Genomic DNA, 16,998 nt, shown 5'->3' on the forward strand with positions numbered 1-16,998 from the left:
ACTTACACCCAGCTACTGATGTTGTGCAAGCTCTGCCCTGGTGGAACCTTTTTTTTTCCCAGATAGCAAACATTTTAGCTGGACTCTTCGACTCTTTCCCAGCTTCACCTGAGCTCATATGAATTAGATGATCATATGTGGAAGAGTAAAAACATGGTGAAAACGGGTCACTCAGCACGATCAGGTTTGAATCCTGCTGAGATATTAGTGGTTACCTACATTTAGTTTTGGGGCTCAAACTTGAACAACAGTGGAAAAAGATTCAACACAAATGAGATTTAGTCCAATTTATTTTATGTTTAATAATTACATCACTAATTAACAAGTAATCACAATAAACACTTCTTTTTTCCAAACCAAAAAATCAAATTCAAAATATTGAAAAAAAAAGAAAAATCCCACGCAAAAATGAGGAGGTTTTGTAAATGAGAGAAGTCTACCTAACAAAAGCAGTTGTTGGTTTTAATCATGCTCTGCAGGTATAGTAGGTGTTCATTAGCTAGTGTTACATGATTAGATGAAGCTCCACCACAGTCCTTGGAAATTTATTTAGAGGAGCATTTAATACGCAGGCCCAACCTGACTGCTACAGTGAGTTGTCTACCTCTGTGTGTGGCTTTACCTCTCTCCTTCTCACAGGAAGGCTGCTGCTCTTCAAGTTCCATTAGTAGCCAGTATGGTCTCCCTTAAGTCCAGTCAGCCTTATGTGGATCAGTTATTTTCGCTTCAATCCCATTTAACATTATACCTTAACTAGCAGAGGTCGTTTATCGAGCTAATCACATCATAATTTTCCTCTTAAGACTGGGCTTGTGGTGGCAGACCTACGTAAGTACAAGAAATGTTGTTAAAATCTCTTTATTATAATACCACTTCAGTATTTAAGTATAAAGGGGTTACAGCACTTCAAAAAAATGTATCATAGATTTGTATTGACTTTTAAATCTGGGTGTAACTTCCCGATGCTTATCTGTAAAACTGGCTGCTGCAAAAATCACAACTTGAGTCCCTTCAACCATGAAAGCGACACCGCCACAAGGCTACAGGAACACAACGATAAATACATGTACAAAAGTGTTGCGTTTTTAGCACAATATATCTCAAAAGACATTCTTTTACTTCAGTGGCCCCTTTCGAACGAAAAAAGGCAGATGTTCTCAGAATAACAGCCATAAGAGTCATGATAAAACGCTTCCTCCCATGAAAACCAGCAAAGCTACATAAACATCAATGCAACTTTCCCCGCCCACAAACCCAATAATTGTAGCCGTACATTGGTTGTTCTTAGATTTCAGGGCAATAAACATTGCGTCTATATACATCCAAGCACAATCTCAAAAGTAGTGGGTATTAGAAACTCGGGCCTAGAAGCAAAGCTAGGTTTTAATTATGGACAGGTATGTGGAAGAGTTCAGCTAGAAAACAGCCGTGCAGCAGCATAAGAGATCAAAGCTACACCTTTTCAACATGCCATCATATGCATATGAAATTATCCCACTTCCTGCAATTACAAGGTATTGCCTACATGTGTCAGAATGAACACATTTTATGGGAACAAATCTCAAGAAATCAAGTAAACTTCACACAAACAGTTTACCATTACCAAATAGAAGCTCATTTATGTCAAAGGTACTACTCATAAAAAGTGGAATTACCACTCCATCTCAGTTAATCCTCAGATATATTATTAAAGCATTAAGGTGCAGTTCAGTTTCATCAAACTTGTTTTCGTTTTTTACAAATCATTAACATGTCAATTTAATACAGAAACCCTTTTAATGAAAAATTCAGAAGCATGATTTGAAATTTTGACATTACCTCTTGTGACTGATCAATAAAGCTTTGTGACTATGTTGAAGTTGATGGCGGCTTTAGTGGTCCTCTGTGTCAAATATCAGTACTCCTTTCTTTTTATTAACCTATTTTAACCACAGCTAACCAACTGACCAAACAGCAACTTTCCAATTGCTGTTGCAACCTTTTTGTTTCAACATGGCTTCTCATGTTACCTTGCTTTTTCACGCCCTGCAGTTTGAACCAATCAGAAACAAGCATGTGAGGTCAGCATTGAGTAATAAATAAATGCACGAATGAATAACAATGAATTCAGAAATATTCAAAGCACCTTTGTTATTTTTATCCACATCAGAACCGGTAAAAAAATGTAATCCAATTTTAAGACAGACTGTGTCTGCTTCATTTCTGGTAATGGTCTAGGCTACGTGCTAGCCTAAAGGCAGGACAGGTTGGTTAAATATTTTGTATAACAAAATATTCCCTTTTAAAGAATTTTGCAGCCATAACTAAATTTGTCCTTTATAAATCCAACTTATTAACCTGCATAATGTGTGTTGGCCTGTTATTAAGACTTAAGAGCCCACATTTATGTGAAAAAGAAAACTACTAAAAGTACTTGCCTTTAGTGTTTGGCCACTAATTTAAAGGAATTTGATGTGTTTTTTTGAAGTGGGATCCATTGTGAGGTTATAAGCAGTCAATATCCTACCTGCAAAGGATAACACTGGCAACACTTTGGTTGTTTTTTTAGTTAACGTGAACCTTTAGCTTTTGCTAGAGGTTCAAGGTAACTACTAATTTGAGTAGAATTGAAGGAAAAAAGCGCACCTCTGCTCTCTTAAAATTGCAATCTTAAAATTCCATAAATGCAATAAAATCTCTGAGACCAAAACAGTCTAAAAAAGATAAATACGCTTTGAAACTGATCCAAAAATGGCTAGCTAGTATTGGGTTTAGGCAGCAAAATGTAAAACAAATTAAGACACTAAGAGGGTTATTGACTGCAGGCACGATATGAAATCATTATAAGCTCGCAACATAATCTTGCTTCAAAAAGATCTAAACCCGCATTTTCGGGGATTACATAGACAATTTCCTTTCTAAATTTGATAAAAACAATCATTTATACAATTTTATCATAATATTTGAAAAATCTGACATCAACAAGAAGAATATGCAGTAACTGGAAGGGCAACATAGCACCTGTCTAAAACAACTGATTAGAAATTTTAAAATGTTGCTTATAGGGGCCAAGTTATGTACAGCATACAGTTGTTTACATCTTGCCTCTACATTTTTTAGAAACCAAATTTAGAGCTCAACTAAGTTGAAACAAATGACATTTTTGGGGAGGTGATAGCAGAAAACATTCACTCATGCTCAAATTAGATTAGCCAAGTGCAATGGTCGCTAGCTGGCAGGTGAAGTTGTTAGCTAGCAGGCGACCATGGTGAAGCCTTCAGAAGCCTCAAACATTAGTAGTTTCTAAGAAGCTGGTGATAAAATAGTAAACTTACAATTGTTAGCTAGGGAAATGTTTAGGTTTAAACAATAGCTAATGTAGCACTGTTTGCTAACAGACCCCATATAACTGCATATTGTATTATGCATGGTATTAGCTAAACAAAAAACTATTTAATATTTTGAATTAACAAAGCAACATATTAAAAGTATTGATAAAAACTCGTTTTACTAATCCATTGACCTCTGATAACAGAATAGCATTTGGCTAAAAGAATTCCAATAATGTTAAAACTGTGTTATCAGTATGTACATTGTTGCAGCGGCACAATAAAAAGCTTAACACCGAATCATAAGTACTTCCTGTTAATTTCCTTTTTTCTTTTTATTATACAAGCCACATCAGAACACAACACCTGGAGTAATGCCAATGAGCTTTGGGGATGAATTTGTTTTTTTCTAGCCATGCCTTAAAAGCATCAGGAGGCAACAGGTTGCTGCAATTGAAGAGAATAAAGTGACACCATGGGGCACGCAACATGAGCGCTGAACACATAGTACTGCAGATGATTTCTAAATTTATCTGAATCGTTAGTAACCTGCCAAGAAAAAATTAACTTGACCCACACAGAAACACCTGAAATGGAACAACAATCTACCAGGGCAGCTTGATGTACAAACTTCCCTCCAAAACACCAGTACCAGGCTGCTCAGAGCAGAACATCTCTTCACCTTCTACCAAAGTCTCTCTCTCTCTCTCTGAGCCGTTTTAGGCGTGAGTCTGCATCACTCTTATCTACTGGGATTCTTTTTTTACCAAGGTAAGACAAACTGGAGGCACATATGAGACAAACAGCACATTTTGTTTCAGAAGCCATGTGAACTGCATTTTCCTCATCTCCCTCTGGACTCAGTTAAAGCTTCTTGACTTTAGCAAACGTCCGACTTTCTTTTAAAGGTTCTTAAGTCACAACACATCTGATATTTAACCACTATAAATGTCCTTTTTATTTCATCTATCAACTTTTAACTCAGCATTCTACAACACCCACCACCCCACTGTCATTATTATTTCTTCACCGTGTGTCTTAGTTTGCAAGAACATGTGCGTGTTTCCAAGATTTTCTGAGCACTACTTGATAAAAAGGAAATAAAACACCTGTTGTATTGCTTTTCTATGAATAGTATTGATATAATAAATACGACCTAGTTCTATAATCAAGAGACAAGATGGGAAGAAGGAAGTAAAGAGGATCCAAACAGAACACAGATGCTCATTTCTACATAAAATCTTTTCAATCAAACACCTCATCACAAACAGAGAGAATTAAGAGTTAAACTGGCTAAAATTATTCAAACAGCCTTCTTTTTTTGTTAGCTTGCATATGGTACATCATGATGAAGAGAGAGGAAGCCATGATGGGATGGACACTGAGTTACTACGATGGTAAAGAAGCAGAGATTACGTGGTTACAGGGATTAAAAACAGCTAGAGTCACAAGGAAAAAGAGATGGAAGCCAGAGGGAATCCAACAGGGGATCCAAATTGTTCCAGTGACTAATGAAGACACCGCTGCTGCCGTTTGGTGGGGGCGCAGGGGAGATGATGGAGGGTTTTCTAGAAGGTACACCACTAGGCTTCCAAGTGAAAGCCGATGATTCCAAGATGCCAGACTCAAATAAATCATTGCTGTCTTGGAATTTTCCTTCGCATAGAGTACCAACCAGGACCAAGCACAGTCTAAACAGTTACTTAAGGTAAATATATGAAAGTGGTGATGATGAAGGCAATGACGCATGATGAGGTGAGAGAACCACTGTACTATTCTAATTTTGCATTAACAGATTTGAGATAAACGGGGTCAAAAAGGTCCAGATCCCTTCACAGAGCTGCTGGTCCTACTGCTGTCGTCCTCCAGGACCTCCACTTGTAGTTGCAGCAAGGAAGGAGGAAGAGGGGGAGCTGACATAGTGAGTGGAAGCCAGATACTCGTTGAGGGAAACACTGCAAGAATTTGGGTGGTGGCTTTGGTGGTCGTGCAGGGAGAACGAGGAACCATGTGGGCGGGAACTGTTGCCGTTGTCCCGGGGGGCCGGCCTGATAATGATGTCAGCGCCGTGGGCCGTGCGAGAGCGAGCATTCTCGCGGAAGCTGAGCTTGAACGACTCAATCTGCAGCAGAAGGGTTAGGGGGAGGGGAACAGGGGGGTTGGGGGGGGAGTAAAAGTGAGGCAGGGGAAAAGAAAATAAATACATTTACAGTGAGGAAAAAAGGGGAGGCGGAGGCGGTGAAGTTCAAGGGGGGAGTTGAAATGAGGAGGGCAGAGGGACAGCAGAATTAGATGCCTGTAAGATAAAAAGTCAAAATATAATCAGATGGACTGCAGACATGTAAAATACAGATACATTCAGACAGAAACAGATAATACTGTATGATGACTAACACAGCTGGTCCCAAAGCTTTTAGCTTCCAACTCTGAAATAATGTGGGACATTTAGTGAAAATATTAGCATAAATGCTTTTCCAGTAAGAAATTTAGTTTCTGGTCAGACGTTAGCGTTCACTCATCAAGATTAATAATAATATTGGGTTTTTGAGGGTTAATTTGAACTGTTCTCTTTGCTGGGAGTCAAACAACTTTACTAATAAAAAAAAAAAACAAGAATTAATTGGAGATATTTTCTATCCAGACAGGGTGAAAATCACACATACGTCCTCATAGAGTCTTTTAAACTGGTTAGGATTATGGGTTGGACCTAAATTTAAAGCCTAGTATATGAGTTTACAGTAGGGTTGAGGTCCTGAACTTAATGTTAGCCTCACTGATCATTCTAAAACTGGAAGCTGCTTGAAATATCAGTGTCACTATCCATAGAGAAAACTGTTTTAGGTCATCGTGGACTGAGAGGGTGCAGAGTGAGAAAGAAGCGACTGTGCCCCCTAAAACCTTTAGGCTCGAGTGAAATTTGCCGTGGACCACACTGCGAGAACTTCTGAAGAAATGTTTTTTGGTTTTAGCTGTCTGGCCACAGCAACAAGAATGATGTTTAAAGGAGTCAACATAAACGTAGGAACACAACCAATTGCGAAGCACAGCGGGGGGCGGCATCATGTTGTGGGTCTGTTCCGATGATTCAGAATTAAAAATGAAAATGAAGGACCAATCATCAGTCAGACGGTTAAAACATGGCACCAGGGGGAGTGTTCCAGCAGGAATATAACTATCCTGAACATACATCAAAACTATGTGTGGAAGAGATAAAGCCGGATAACATTAACCTCCTCAGTGCTGTTTAAATGTTATGGACTATCCTTAAAATAAATGAATTAAACTATTTCAAGAAGAATGGTCAAAACTCCAGCTAGAATAATTACAGACACCTGTAAAGGGGATAAATAAATTGAGCAAAATATCAAAAATAAATTGATTAAAATATGTTCATGCTCATAATAAGTATGAGTCTCTGAGCACTGAGAGAATAAATTCTCTCAGTGCTCACTCACAGAATGTAAACCTCAGAACTGAACTCTACTGCCTAAGACCCCACAGTTGCTGATTTGTTGCTCCCAGTGGGGTCCTGGCCCTCCAACATTGGGAACCCCTGGTCTCAAGATGGTTCCTGGAAAAAGAACGTTTGTGAGCATCTTTGACTTTTTCCTAAAGGCTCCTCCATCTGTGTTTCCAATGTGAGGATCAAACATAAAGAGGAAACCCTGAGTACATCACATTGTGAACACACAAACTTACTTGTCTCTGGCATTTGGGAGTCCAGAGCCTGTGGCTCTTGAAGACCCTCACCATCACTGGGAGCTCCATCCTTCAGCCCATTCTCCTGGGCATTAGGGGTCTCTCCAGGCCCTGGCTCGGGGCCCTGGGCTGGAGTCAGGTTGCCAATCATGGGAGTTCCACTCCCCTCAGTCTCCTGGGGTCCCTCAGCCTAGAAACACATAGCAGGGTTTGTCATTTGGTGGAGGCAACAACCTGGCCCCAAGTGTGCTGAAAATTTTTATTTTCCTGAAAACTACAAGCAGTCATGGTGTAGTGTTTTTTTTTTTTTACTCAAACATATCATACATTGAGAATCTGAGACCAATCCATGGCTAGTCTAAAGCATACGAATGACATTTACCCAAAACAAACAATTGAAACGTGTGAACGTTAAATTACACAAAGAACTTTAAGGAGTTTTTCCTCTCCACTGTTGCTACATGCATGCTCAGTATGAGGGATGGATGCAAAGTCAATGCAAGCGACTGTCCATTGTCCCTACATGCCCCTCCAGGAGGAGTGAATGCTACAAGTCACTGACTCGATGCAATCTGCTGGGTTTCCTTTGATAGAAAAACTTTTAACTAATTTGATAATAAACTGACTTTGAGTGCACTGTTTGCAGTTAGGATTAATTGGTATGAACCTGACTTGAAATCTGTATGATTGATTTAATTGACTTTGTAAAGTGCCTTGAGACGACATGTGTTGTGAATCTGTGCTGTATAAATAAAACTGAATTGAATTCAAAAAATAATTTAATTGTTTTGGTTTTCAGGCAATATATTGAAGAGTAATGCCCGCGTAGGTGAATACATGAAGTAATTTAGTGAGTGCAAATTCTGTGTCAACTTTAGCAAGTCAGCTCAACATTCTGAAGCCAGACTGGTGCAGAGAGATGAAATTACACAAAGAACTTCAGTTTTTGGCACAAAATAATCAAACGGGCCTAGAAAACAAATGAAAAAGTGACATCATCATATGAAGATGCTGATGTAAACTACTGAGTATTAACCTTGCACACACAGCTTTGAACATTCTGAATGATATCGCTCTTCCCTCAATGACTACAAACTGGAGTGACCATTAGAACCAGGTCTACCAAGCATAAACGATCACATCCATGAGACCACAAGGACCATGGCAGTGACCCAAATGCCTTTTGCAGTTTGAACATTTCTACATATTGTTTCTCTGGTATGTTAACCAAAACACGTTTTAATTTACAAATGTTTTATTAGCAAATACATTAAAGTTAGATGAACAGCTTTGTTGGCTTCCGTTTCTCTGCCTGCTGTTTAAGAACAGACCACTGGTGGGTTTGAGATCTGGGGTGTTTCATGTCCAAAGGTCCATAATGTCAGTGCTCTAATCTTTTTTGTTAGGCAAATACAACTCTTTACATTGATTCTACATAGATTTTATTATTCTTATCAACAGTTGCAAAACCTAACATTTGTGTCACTGCTGAAACTTCAGAAAGACATTTGGTGGGGACTGACAGATGAGACTAAAGCTAAATAATGTATGGTAAAGAGGTTCAAAGGATGAGAATGGTTTCTGGGAATGTCCAGCCTATAAAACCGTGTAAGTTGGTGAGACTTGAAAATATCCCCAGGAGTTGTCGTTATGGTAAAAAACACCACAATAATTCTTAAAGTGAAACCTGCCTCACAAACATACAATAAAGCTATTGTCAGGATGTGACTTCGACAGACAAATAACTGTAAGCTACTGCTTTAAGCTCTGGAAGTGAAGGTCAGTGTTTTCCTCTTGAAACACTGTTGTAGCTATGTTAAGACCGAGTGAGAAAGGAAGTAGTTCTTGAACTGTCTTGTCGTGTTGACAGAGTAGACTGTTTGGAGTTTCCTTGTCTGGCTTGCCGACAACAATTGGTCACAAAAGCATTGAGGAGGCCTCCACTTTCCAATACTCTGGAAGCACAGTAAGAATACTGTGACTCGCTAACTGTTGGCCACAACTGAAGCCAAAGTCAGCATCTGCTTTGAAGCGTTGTCTTAGCAAAAAAATTAAAAGGCTGTTTAAATGTTTTTATTCTGCTTAAGAGATTTTAGACTGCATTATTATTTCCCACAATATTGCTAAAATATTGCCTTGTCTCATGAACTGGCTGTATCTGTACACCCCTGCTAAATACCCAAACAAGGGCACCTTAATGATTTGAAGTTTAAATAGGCAATGATTCAAAACCTAGCAAAATATCCCAAAAATTCAATTTTTTTTGTAGAAAGTAAAAAAGCTCTCCATCAGTGCACTTATTATTTAACTGTTCCCTGTTATGATTATGATAGCTTGGAATGCAAAGCAGTCTCTGATAATGGTGGCAAGATGTGATCATGCAGTGACAGTGAAACAGAGAGGGCCTCCTATAGGCTGAAAGCACGGGTGACATCACCATTATCTAATACATTCCACCAAATTTCTGCTCTAGTCAGATTTTCAAACACTGTAGAAATCCATGAACATTCACGGCTCTTTGTTGTCTGAAATATGAAGGACCAGAGTATCTTTTTCAGTGTGCAACCAGAGCACCTTCACAACACACATAGAGAGGCATGTGATATATCAGGAGGCTCGCGATTGGCTGTCAGATGTCTGTATGCATTAAGGAGAGGAAAGCCTGCAACTTTCTTACTTAAACAGGTCTGCTCATGTGATGCATTGGTTGGTAAATACATGGAGACACTGGGAACGAAGACTCTGACAGAAAGCAGCAGGCCCGTGTATGAGAGTGAAGATTTACAACCCTGTTTATCTACACTGGAATTAGCCGGTTTAAAAAAACAACAACAGGTTAATCAGATCATAGCTTTGATTAGTGATCAGGAGAGTAATAACAGCAGTTTCTGGCCTACAGCCAGATTGCTCACACAGACCGTCCCTGTTAGCCTCACCTTGGCGTTTCCTCCTCCAGGAGAGTGGCTCACATTGTCCAGTGAGCCCACTTTGGGCTGAGCCTTTTCCCTTATGTTCACTTTGTGGGACTCGATCTTCATGACACCTCCGCCTGCAGCACAACAGTGATCAGTCTGATAAACACACTTGTGAGCTTGTGCATTCACGAGCACATGGAAAGGGAATGATTTCACCAGGGTCATCATGAATTTATACCTGGTCATTAAAACAGCTGCATGGAATAAATACATTTGTTTTCTGGTCAATGCCACAATTATATAATCTGGAAAAAATTTATATATCACGAAGCAGGAGGAAGAAGATCCATCAGCTGGCAGTGGATGCATAGATTCGTAGTGAATACTAAGAAAACTCCATAGATTAATAGCTTATAGCACCATCTTTAGCAGCAGTATTTAGAGGAAGTTGCTTTCTGTATGTCTTTGTCTCAAGTTGTTATGGAAGAATTCTGACCCACTACTCTTCACCACATTTCCTTTATGTTAAGTTTTAAAATTGTACATTTCTTTTCAATTGTTTCTACCATGCACTGGCCAATTAAAGCTTCTTAAGGGAAATAAAATCAAGATGTTTTCGCTAGTTTGCCTTGAAATCTGGGATTTCAGTAGGAGACTGAAACCAATGGAATATAGCTGGTATAAAATTACTGGAAGCACTGGAGTAACAAAGATAATGCCACAGCCAGGGGCGTTTTTAGGGTCTCAAAACATTGGGGGCTTTAGCCCAAATCCAAAATATTTAGATTTCAATAAGACAATTTATAGGTAATTAAAATTAAAATAATATAGGACATATTGTACCAGTTCTCTGTCTCGGCTGGTTTTAGATTGAATATAAATTATTGTGGATCAAACAAAAAAGGTATGCAATAATTTTACATTTTAATTTTGTTAGAAGCTGAATGAAGGACAAGGAGAAACAGAGTTTAGGCCTGATGAAAAACCATTTTCCTGAATCAAATAATGACACATTTTGAGGTATTTAGAAAAGAACTTAATCTGAATTTTTGCTGACAAAAGTTTTTCTTTAAACTCAGAGTTGTTTACTATGGGCCAGATAAATGTGCTTCTTTTGTCATCTACATGAATTACCTTTTTAAATGTTACATTCTCATCAAAGTTTTCCATTCCTGAGGCTCCATTGTATTTATTCTTATATTTCAAAAAAGGAAAGTGGTATAAAGTTGATTTTCCTAAATCTTAGTTAAATGGTAAAATCTTAAAACACGTTTATTTTATTATGCCAAGAGCTTTTGAAACATTTTATTAAAATTGTTCCTTCTTCTTTTCAGCCCTTCATTCCACTTCTGGAGAAATTTGCCAAAAATAATAAATGAAACATTTTACAACAGTCTTTTGTTCTGCACTGATCATGTGAGACATTAGTGCAGTTCTTACTATTAAACACTGAGAGGAAAGGGTGTTAAGTTGTGGTGTTTAAAATATAGCATAGAGCCTCATCATGGACCTTATTAGTACTAATATTACAGTTATTAATAACTGTATACATATGGTATGTATGTCTCACATTCAGTAAAACTATCATTGTTTAATTAGTTTAGTTTATATAATATTACATGTGTCATTCAAACAAATAAAATAGTTAACTAATCAACCTGTGATTAATTGCTATGATTTATTTCTTAATTATCCTCCATCTTTAAACCCAGAGCTGCATGTTTAGAATCAGCACAGAAGATATGGAAGAGAAGAGGTAGGCTTTGAACTTTCTACTACGTCTTACTGGAACCAGGAGATATTTTCCTGGTTTATTGAGCAACACCTGGTTCTGTCTACATGTAGAACTAGACTATAAGACTGGCTGCTGCAATGAGATGTAATGTGTTGATCTGAAGGACGTTTTAATGTGTTCAGATACGTTAGGATTAAATGCTTTTATTTTAAATGAAGTAAAGGACCAGATATTTTCACATCATGATGCAAATCCGGCTAGAAGCTCACAGAGAAGGTTGCTGCTGTTTTCTATCACAGATCATTTAACTTCACCTGTAGCTCAGGTGAAAGTTCCTCATCATGACCCTGAAGATGCTCATTAGAGTGAACCTCCACCTCATGTCTTGCTGGGTGAATCAATGATTAGCTATAACTTACAATCAGCCCATACAGAGGATTCAGGTTTTACCGCTATCTTCTCCTGGGTTATACCGCTCAGCGTCCACCTGTTCCTGAACACACACACCCACCAGGCTCCCTCTCTCCGGTTGGCTCTGTGGTTGCTCTGAAATGAGCCCTATTCGAGGCGCTCAGTGTAACTTTTCGGATAATGAAGGAGGCAGGTCGACATCCCTGGAGTGAACTGCTGTTCTGGACTTCTCCAGAATGGAGTCCGTCTCTGGCTGTTGGCGTAGTTGCGCATTCGTGGTGCCACAAGTGCGCAAATAGCTATTTTTTGTCTTCTCCTTTTAACTCAATGTCAGGTTAGGTGGAGTGGGGACGTGATTATATGGAACACAATTGAAAAAAACTGATTGTTTTTAACTGAAAAGGAGAAGTCCAATACCATTTTCTGGCTGCATCTTTTTAATACTTCTAAATTTCTTCTATCAAGAACTCCGGGGCTATTCAGAAAACATCCGGGGCTGAAGCCCCGGAAGCCCAGGTTTAACTACGCACCTGGCCACAGCTATTCTGTATAATTCACTCTGATGTACAGGTCCTTCTCAAAATATTAGCATATTGTGATAAAGTTCATTATTTTCCATAATGTCATGATGAAAATTTAACATTCATATATTTTAGATTCATTGCACATTAACTGAAATATTTTAGGTCTTTTATTGTCTTAATATGGATGATTTTGGCATACAGCTCATGAAAACCCAAAATTCCTATCTCACAAAATTAGCATATCATTAAAAGGGTCTCTAAACGAGCTATGAACCTAATCATCTGAATCAACGAGTTAACTCTAAACACCTGCAAAAGATTCCTGAGGCCTTTAAAACTCCCAGCCTGGTTCATCACTCAAAACCCCAATCATGGGTAAGACTGCCGACCTGACTGCTGTCCAGAAGGCCATTATTGACACCCTCAAGCAAGAGGGTAAGACACAGAAAGAAATTTCTGAACGAATAGGCTGTTCCCAGAGTGCTGTATCAAGGCACCTCAGTGGGAAGTCTGTGGGAAGGAAAAAGTGTGGCAGAAAACGCTGCACAACGAGAAGAGGTGACCGGACCCTGAGGAAGATTGTGGAGAAGGGCCGATTCCAGACCTTGGGGGACCTGCGGAAGCAGTGGACTGAGTCTGGAGTAGAAACATCCAGAGCCACCGTGCACAGGCGTGTGCAGGAAATGGGCTACAGGTGCCGCATTCCCCAGGTCAAGCCACTTTTGAACCAGAAACAGCGGCAGAAGCGCCTGACCTGGGCTACAGAGAAGCAGCACTGGACTGTTGCTCAGTGGTCCAAAGTACTTTTTTCAGATGAAAGCAAATTCTGCATGTCATTTGGAAATCAAGGTGCCAGAGTCTGGAGGAAGACTGGGGAGAAGGAAATGCCAAAATGCCAGAAGTCCAGTGTCAAGTACCCACAGTCAGTGATGGTCTGGGTTGCCGTGTCAGCTGCTGGTGTTGGTCCACTGTGTTTTATCAAGGGCAGGGTCAATGCAGCTAGCTATCAGGAGATTTTGGAGCACTTCATGCTTCCATCTGCTGAAAAGCTTTATGGAGATGAAGATTTCATTTTTCAGCACGACCTGGCACCTGCTCACAGTGCCAAAACCACTGGTAAATGGTTTACTGACCATGATATCACTGTGCTCAATTGGCCTGCCAACTCTCCTGACCTGAACCCCATAGAGAATCTGTGGGATATTGTGAAGAGAACGTTGAGAGACTCAAGACCCAACACTCTGGATGAGCTAAAGGCCACTATCGAAGCATCATGGGCCTCCATAAGACCTCAGCAGTGCCACAGGCTGATTGCCTCCATGCCACGCCGCATTGAAGCAGTCATTTCTGCCAAAGGATTCCCGACCAAGTATTGAGTGCATAACTGTACATGATTATTTGAAGGTTGATGTTTTTTGTATTAAAACCACTTTTCTTTTATTGGTCGGATGAAATATGCTAATTTTGTGAGATAGGAATTTTGGGTTTTCATGAGCTGTATGCCAAAATCATCCGTATTAAGACAATAAAAGACCTGAAATATTTCAGTTAGTGTGCAATAAATCTAAAATATATGAATGTTAAATTTTCATCATGACATTATGGAAAATAATGAACTTTATCACAATATGCTAATATTTTGAGAAGGACCTGTATAACTTAATCAATGATGGTATTAAAATATCTTAAATTCTGCAAACCGAAACTTGCGGAAGCCCTGCACTTTGGTGTCATCAGTGCTAAGGTGCTTGTTCCAGAAATCTTGGGGTTTATTCAGATACCAGGGTTCCCTTCTGTGATTGATTTGTTTCTTTTTCAGTTGAGTTGTACAGGATAAATGCCACATGTGTGGAAAAAGCTTTGAAATTGTTTATTATGGTCTTATTTTTTTACATAACAAAAACCAAGGACAGATATGTGCATACTTTTGAGAGTCCCTGTCCATGTTTCATCCAGCTGTGAAAGTGATGAAGGAAAAGATTTCTAACAATTCCAATAAAAAATGCCCCTTTATTACTGGCTCGTTTTAGGCTGCTAAAACACCCACTTGGTCTCGCTGTACTCGGTACAGTACCAGTTGTGTTTCCACTGACACCCACCTCCAGTCAATGTTGTGTGCTGGGCTATTACTGTGTGACATTGAAAAAAATAAATAATTAAATAGAAAATAAAAACTAAAATAAAAAAAAATACTTATAATGTTTGTAATGTATGTGGGGATAAGTATCTGGACCATAGCCCAACCAGAACTTATAAAATATGGCTCAGGGGTTCTGATATTTTGTCTCAGCCATGGCAATAACGAGGACAAGGACTTTAAAGCGCAAAACCTCAGACTTTTGACCACGGTGAAGTTAGTTTTAGGTTGAATATTCGTGCTCCATTTATCGGGATCTTCTCCAAGTATGATCTGATGCAGGTAGTCTGATTACGAGCAGCTGCTCTCTGCCTGCTCCCTCCTCCTGCAGACGCTGGTTTGCTTAAAGAGTGTCAATAAAATTCCAAACCAAACACCCCGTTTCATGGTGATTTTGTTCTGTGTTTTTTGGGAAATGTTTGTGCGTCTGAACAGCTGATTTTATCTCTAATCAGCTGGTTTAGGATGTTATTAAATACAGCACGCCACCTGCATGTAATTCAGTGAACAGCAGTCTGTTCATGTCACATATAGTCCATACCGAGGCCCAGTCAGACGTGCTCAGGAGCAGGTACCAAAAAAGTACATGCCGGTGTGCAAAAAACAGTAATGGAAACGCTTGCAAAACGAGCCCAGTGGAGTTGAGTAGGGCCAAATCGAGCCAGTGGAAAAGAGGCATAAATCTTCTCTTTCCCAGATTTTCCAGAAGGCTATCAGCTGTTTTTTAAATTCTCTAATGATCCATCTTAAACATTTTGAATCTTAGCCTAGTGCAGCATCTCCATCAAAGGTTTATTATCTTAATTTACTTCAGAGGCTTCAGGAGAATATGTTTTAAAGAGAGAGAGCTATTTAGAAAGTTAACCAACGCAGCAGGATCCAAACATGTCTTGGCTCACCAGGCTTGTGCTTGATGTTGTCCTTGGAGCCGTACTTTGAAGTCACCTTACTTACATCCACCTTCTTGTTGAGTATCTGCACCTGTAGAATGTTACAAAAGGTGTTTTTTTAGTTCAATTTTTATTCTGTAAGTACCTGCTGATGTAAGGCTCCTTTGGCAGTTTCACTTCATGTTGGGAAGCAAAAACAGGAAAGAACATGTCAGTTTAAGCCTGAGAAATCATGATCAAAGTGAGAACCTCATGTTGTGCTGATCAGGTATGGGCCAGTTAATGGTGTCAAGGTTTTACAAAACAACAGTAAATAAAAAAACACAAAAGTTTCAAGACCAATGAAATTTTCTGACATAGCGTTCCTACCGGTAAACTTTTAAAAGTTATTTAAATTAGAAGCCAGAAAAAGTGCCTGAAAGAGCAGAGTTTTCCCCCCTTGTGTAGAGTAACATAAGCCCCTTCTCCATTTCCTGTAGAGAGCCCCAGGCTTTGTAAAGTCCAGGTCGGGTAATTTCACTTTCTTGGGGCTTTATTTTCCCAGGTAAAAGGTCCTACTCTGGAAATTGTCTTTTAGCTTTCCCAAGGATTTGTTAAAGGGGCAGAGCTGTGTGCAGCGAGGCTTGGCGCCAGCAGCTTCAGTAGTGACAGAGGTTACTATACAAATTAATAGTTTTTAAACCATTAATTTGTCACAAAAAGTAGTTTTAAAATGTTTTAAGCATGAACATAGAACTCGAAACTTCATCTGTGCAGTCAGTTCATGAAGAATGAGCCTACTTTAAATGTTTTTTTCGAAGTTTTCAGAACAGCTGAGCTTCACTTATAGGCTGATCAGGCTGCTAAGCTAACCGAGCAGCTGGACTGGGACTTCCCCACTAACTACCTGATCTCGGCCCAGCACTCAAGGATTTCCCGCTATCTGTTATCTGGGGGCTGAATGTGAACATAAACTGTTTAGTAGGTATGTGATGAATAACCGCAAGCACCAGAAAATAAGAATGAATATTTTTAGCAGGAAATGTGTTACAGTTTAAGTTATTTTTGGCATTAATTATAAACTGTTTCACCACAGTTCTGTAAGACTAAGATTTTAATGCAGTGTCAATGATCAGAGCACTTTGAATTTTCCATGTACATAAAAAATACACATTTCCATAAGATTGACTTTTCATGTAAACCTAACTTAGTGGAGTGTGAACTTATTATTTTTAATTTTTCATAGTTTTATGCAGACAGCTCTGTAGGAGAAGTGACCACAGTTCCAGGTTTGGAGCTTCTGCAAGCTCTGATAGTATTTATTGTAAATGAATCATGTAGTTGTAAAGCAACAACTCTGGCCAGATGCAGGCTGATAAAAAATTAAAAGTAAAATAATG

General features: G+C 39.1%; 1 protein-coding gene across 12 annotated transcripts in view; it reads right to left on the reverse strand.

Moving 5' to 3' along the window:
- Positions 1–272: 272 nt before the first annotated feature.
- The window catches only part of LOC124858091 (microtubule-associated protein 4), a 155,251-nt gene continuing 138,525 nt past the window's right edge, over positions 273–16,998 (reverse strand). For 8 of the 12 annotated variants that reach the window (XM_047349868.1, XM_047349873.1, XM_047349869.1 and 5 more), the window contains 4 exons: positions 15,629–15,710; positions 9,944–10,056; positions 7,008–7,197; positions 5,457–5,604 (listed from right to left, as the gene is read on the reverse strand). In XM_047349868.1, coding sequence (XP_047205824.1) covers positions 5,597–5,604; positions 7,008–7,197; positions 9,944–10,056; positions 15,629–15,710 — 393 coding nt within the window. In that variant the 3' untranslated portion in view covers positions 5,457–5,596. Of the gene's footprint in view, positions 5,431–5,455; positions 5,605–7,007; positions 7,198–9,943; positions 10,057–15,628; positions 15,711–16,998 lie in introns of those variants that run through there. The other 4 variants (XM_047349875.1, XM_047349874.1, XM_047349876.1 and 1 more) reach the window with 2 other exon arrangements.

This window comes from Girardinichthys multiradiatus, chromosome 21, assembly GCF_021462225.1.
Source record: "Girardinichthys multiradiatus isolate DD_20200921_A chromosome 21, DD_fGirMul_XY1, whole genome shotgun sequence".
Classification (NCBI taxonomy): domain Eukaryota; kingdom Metazoa; phylum Chordata; class Actinopteri; order Cyprinodontiformes; family Goodeidae; genus Girardinichthys; species Girardinichthys multiradiatus.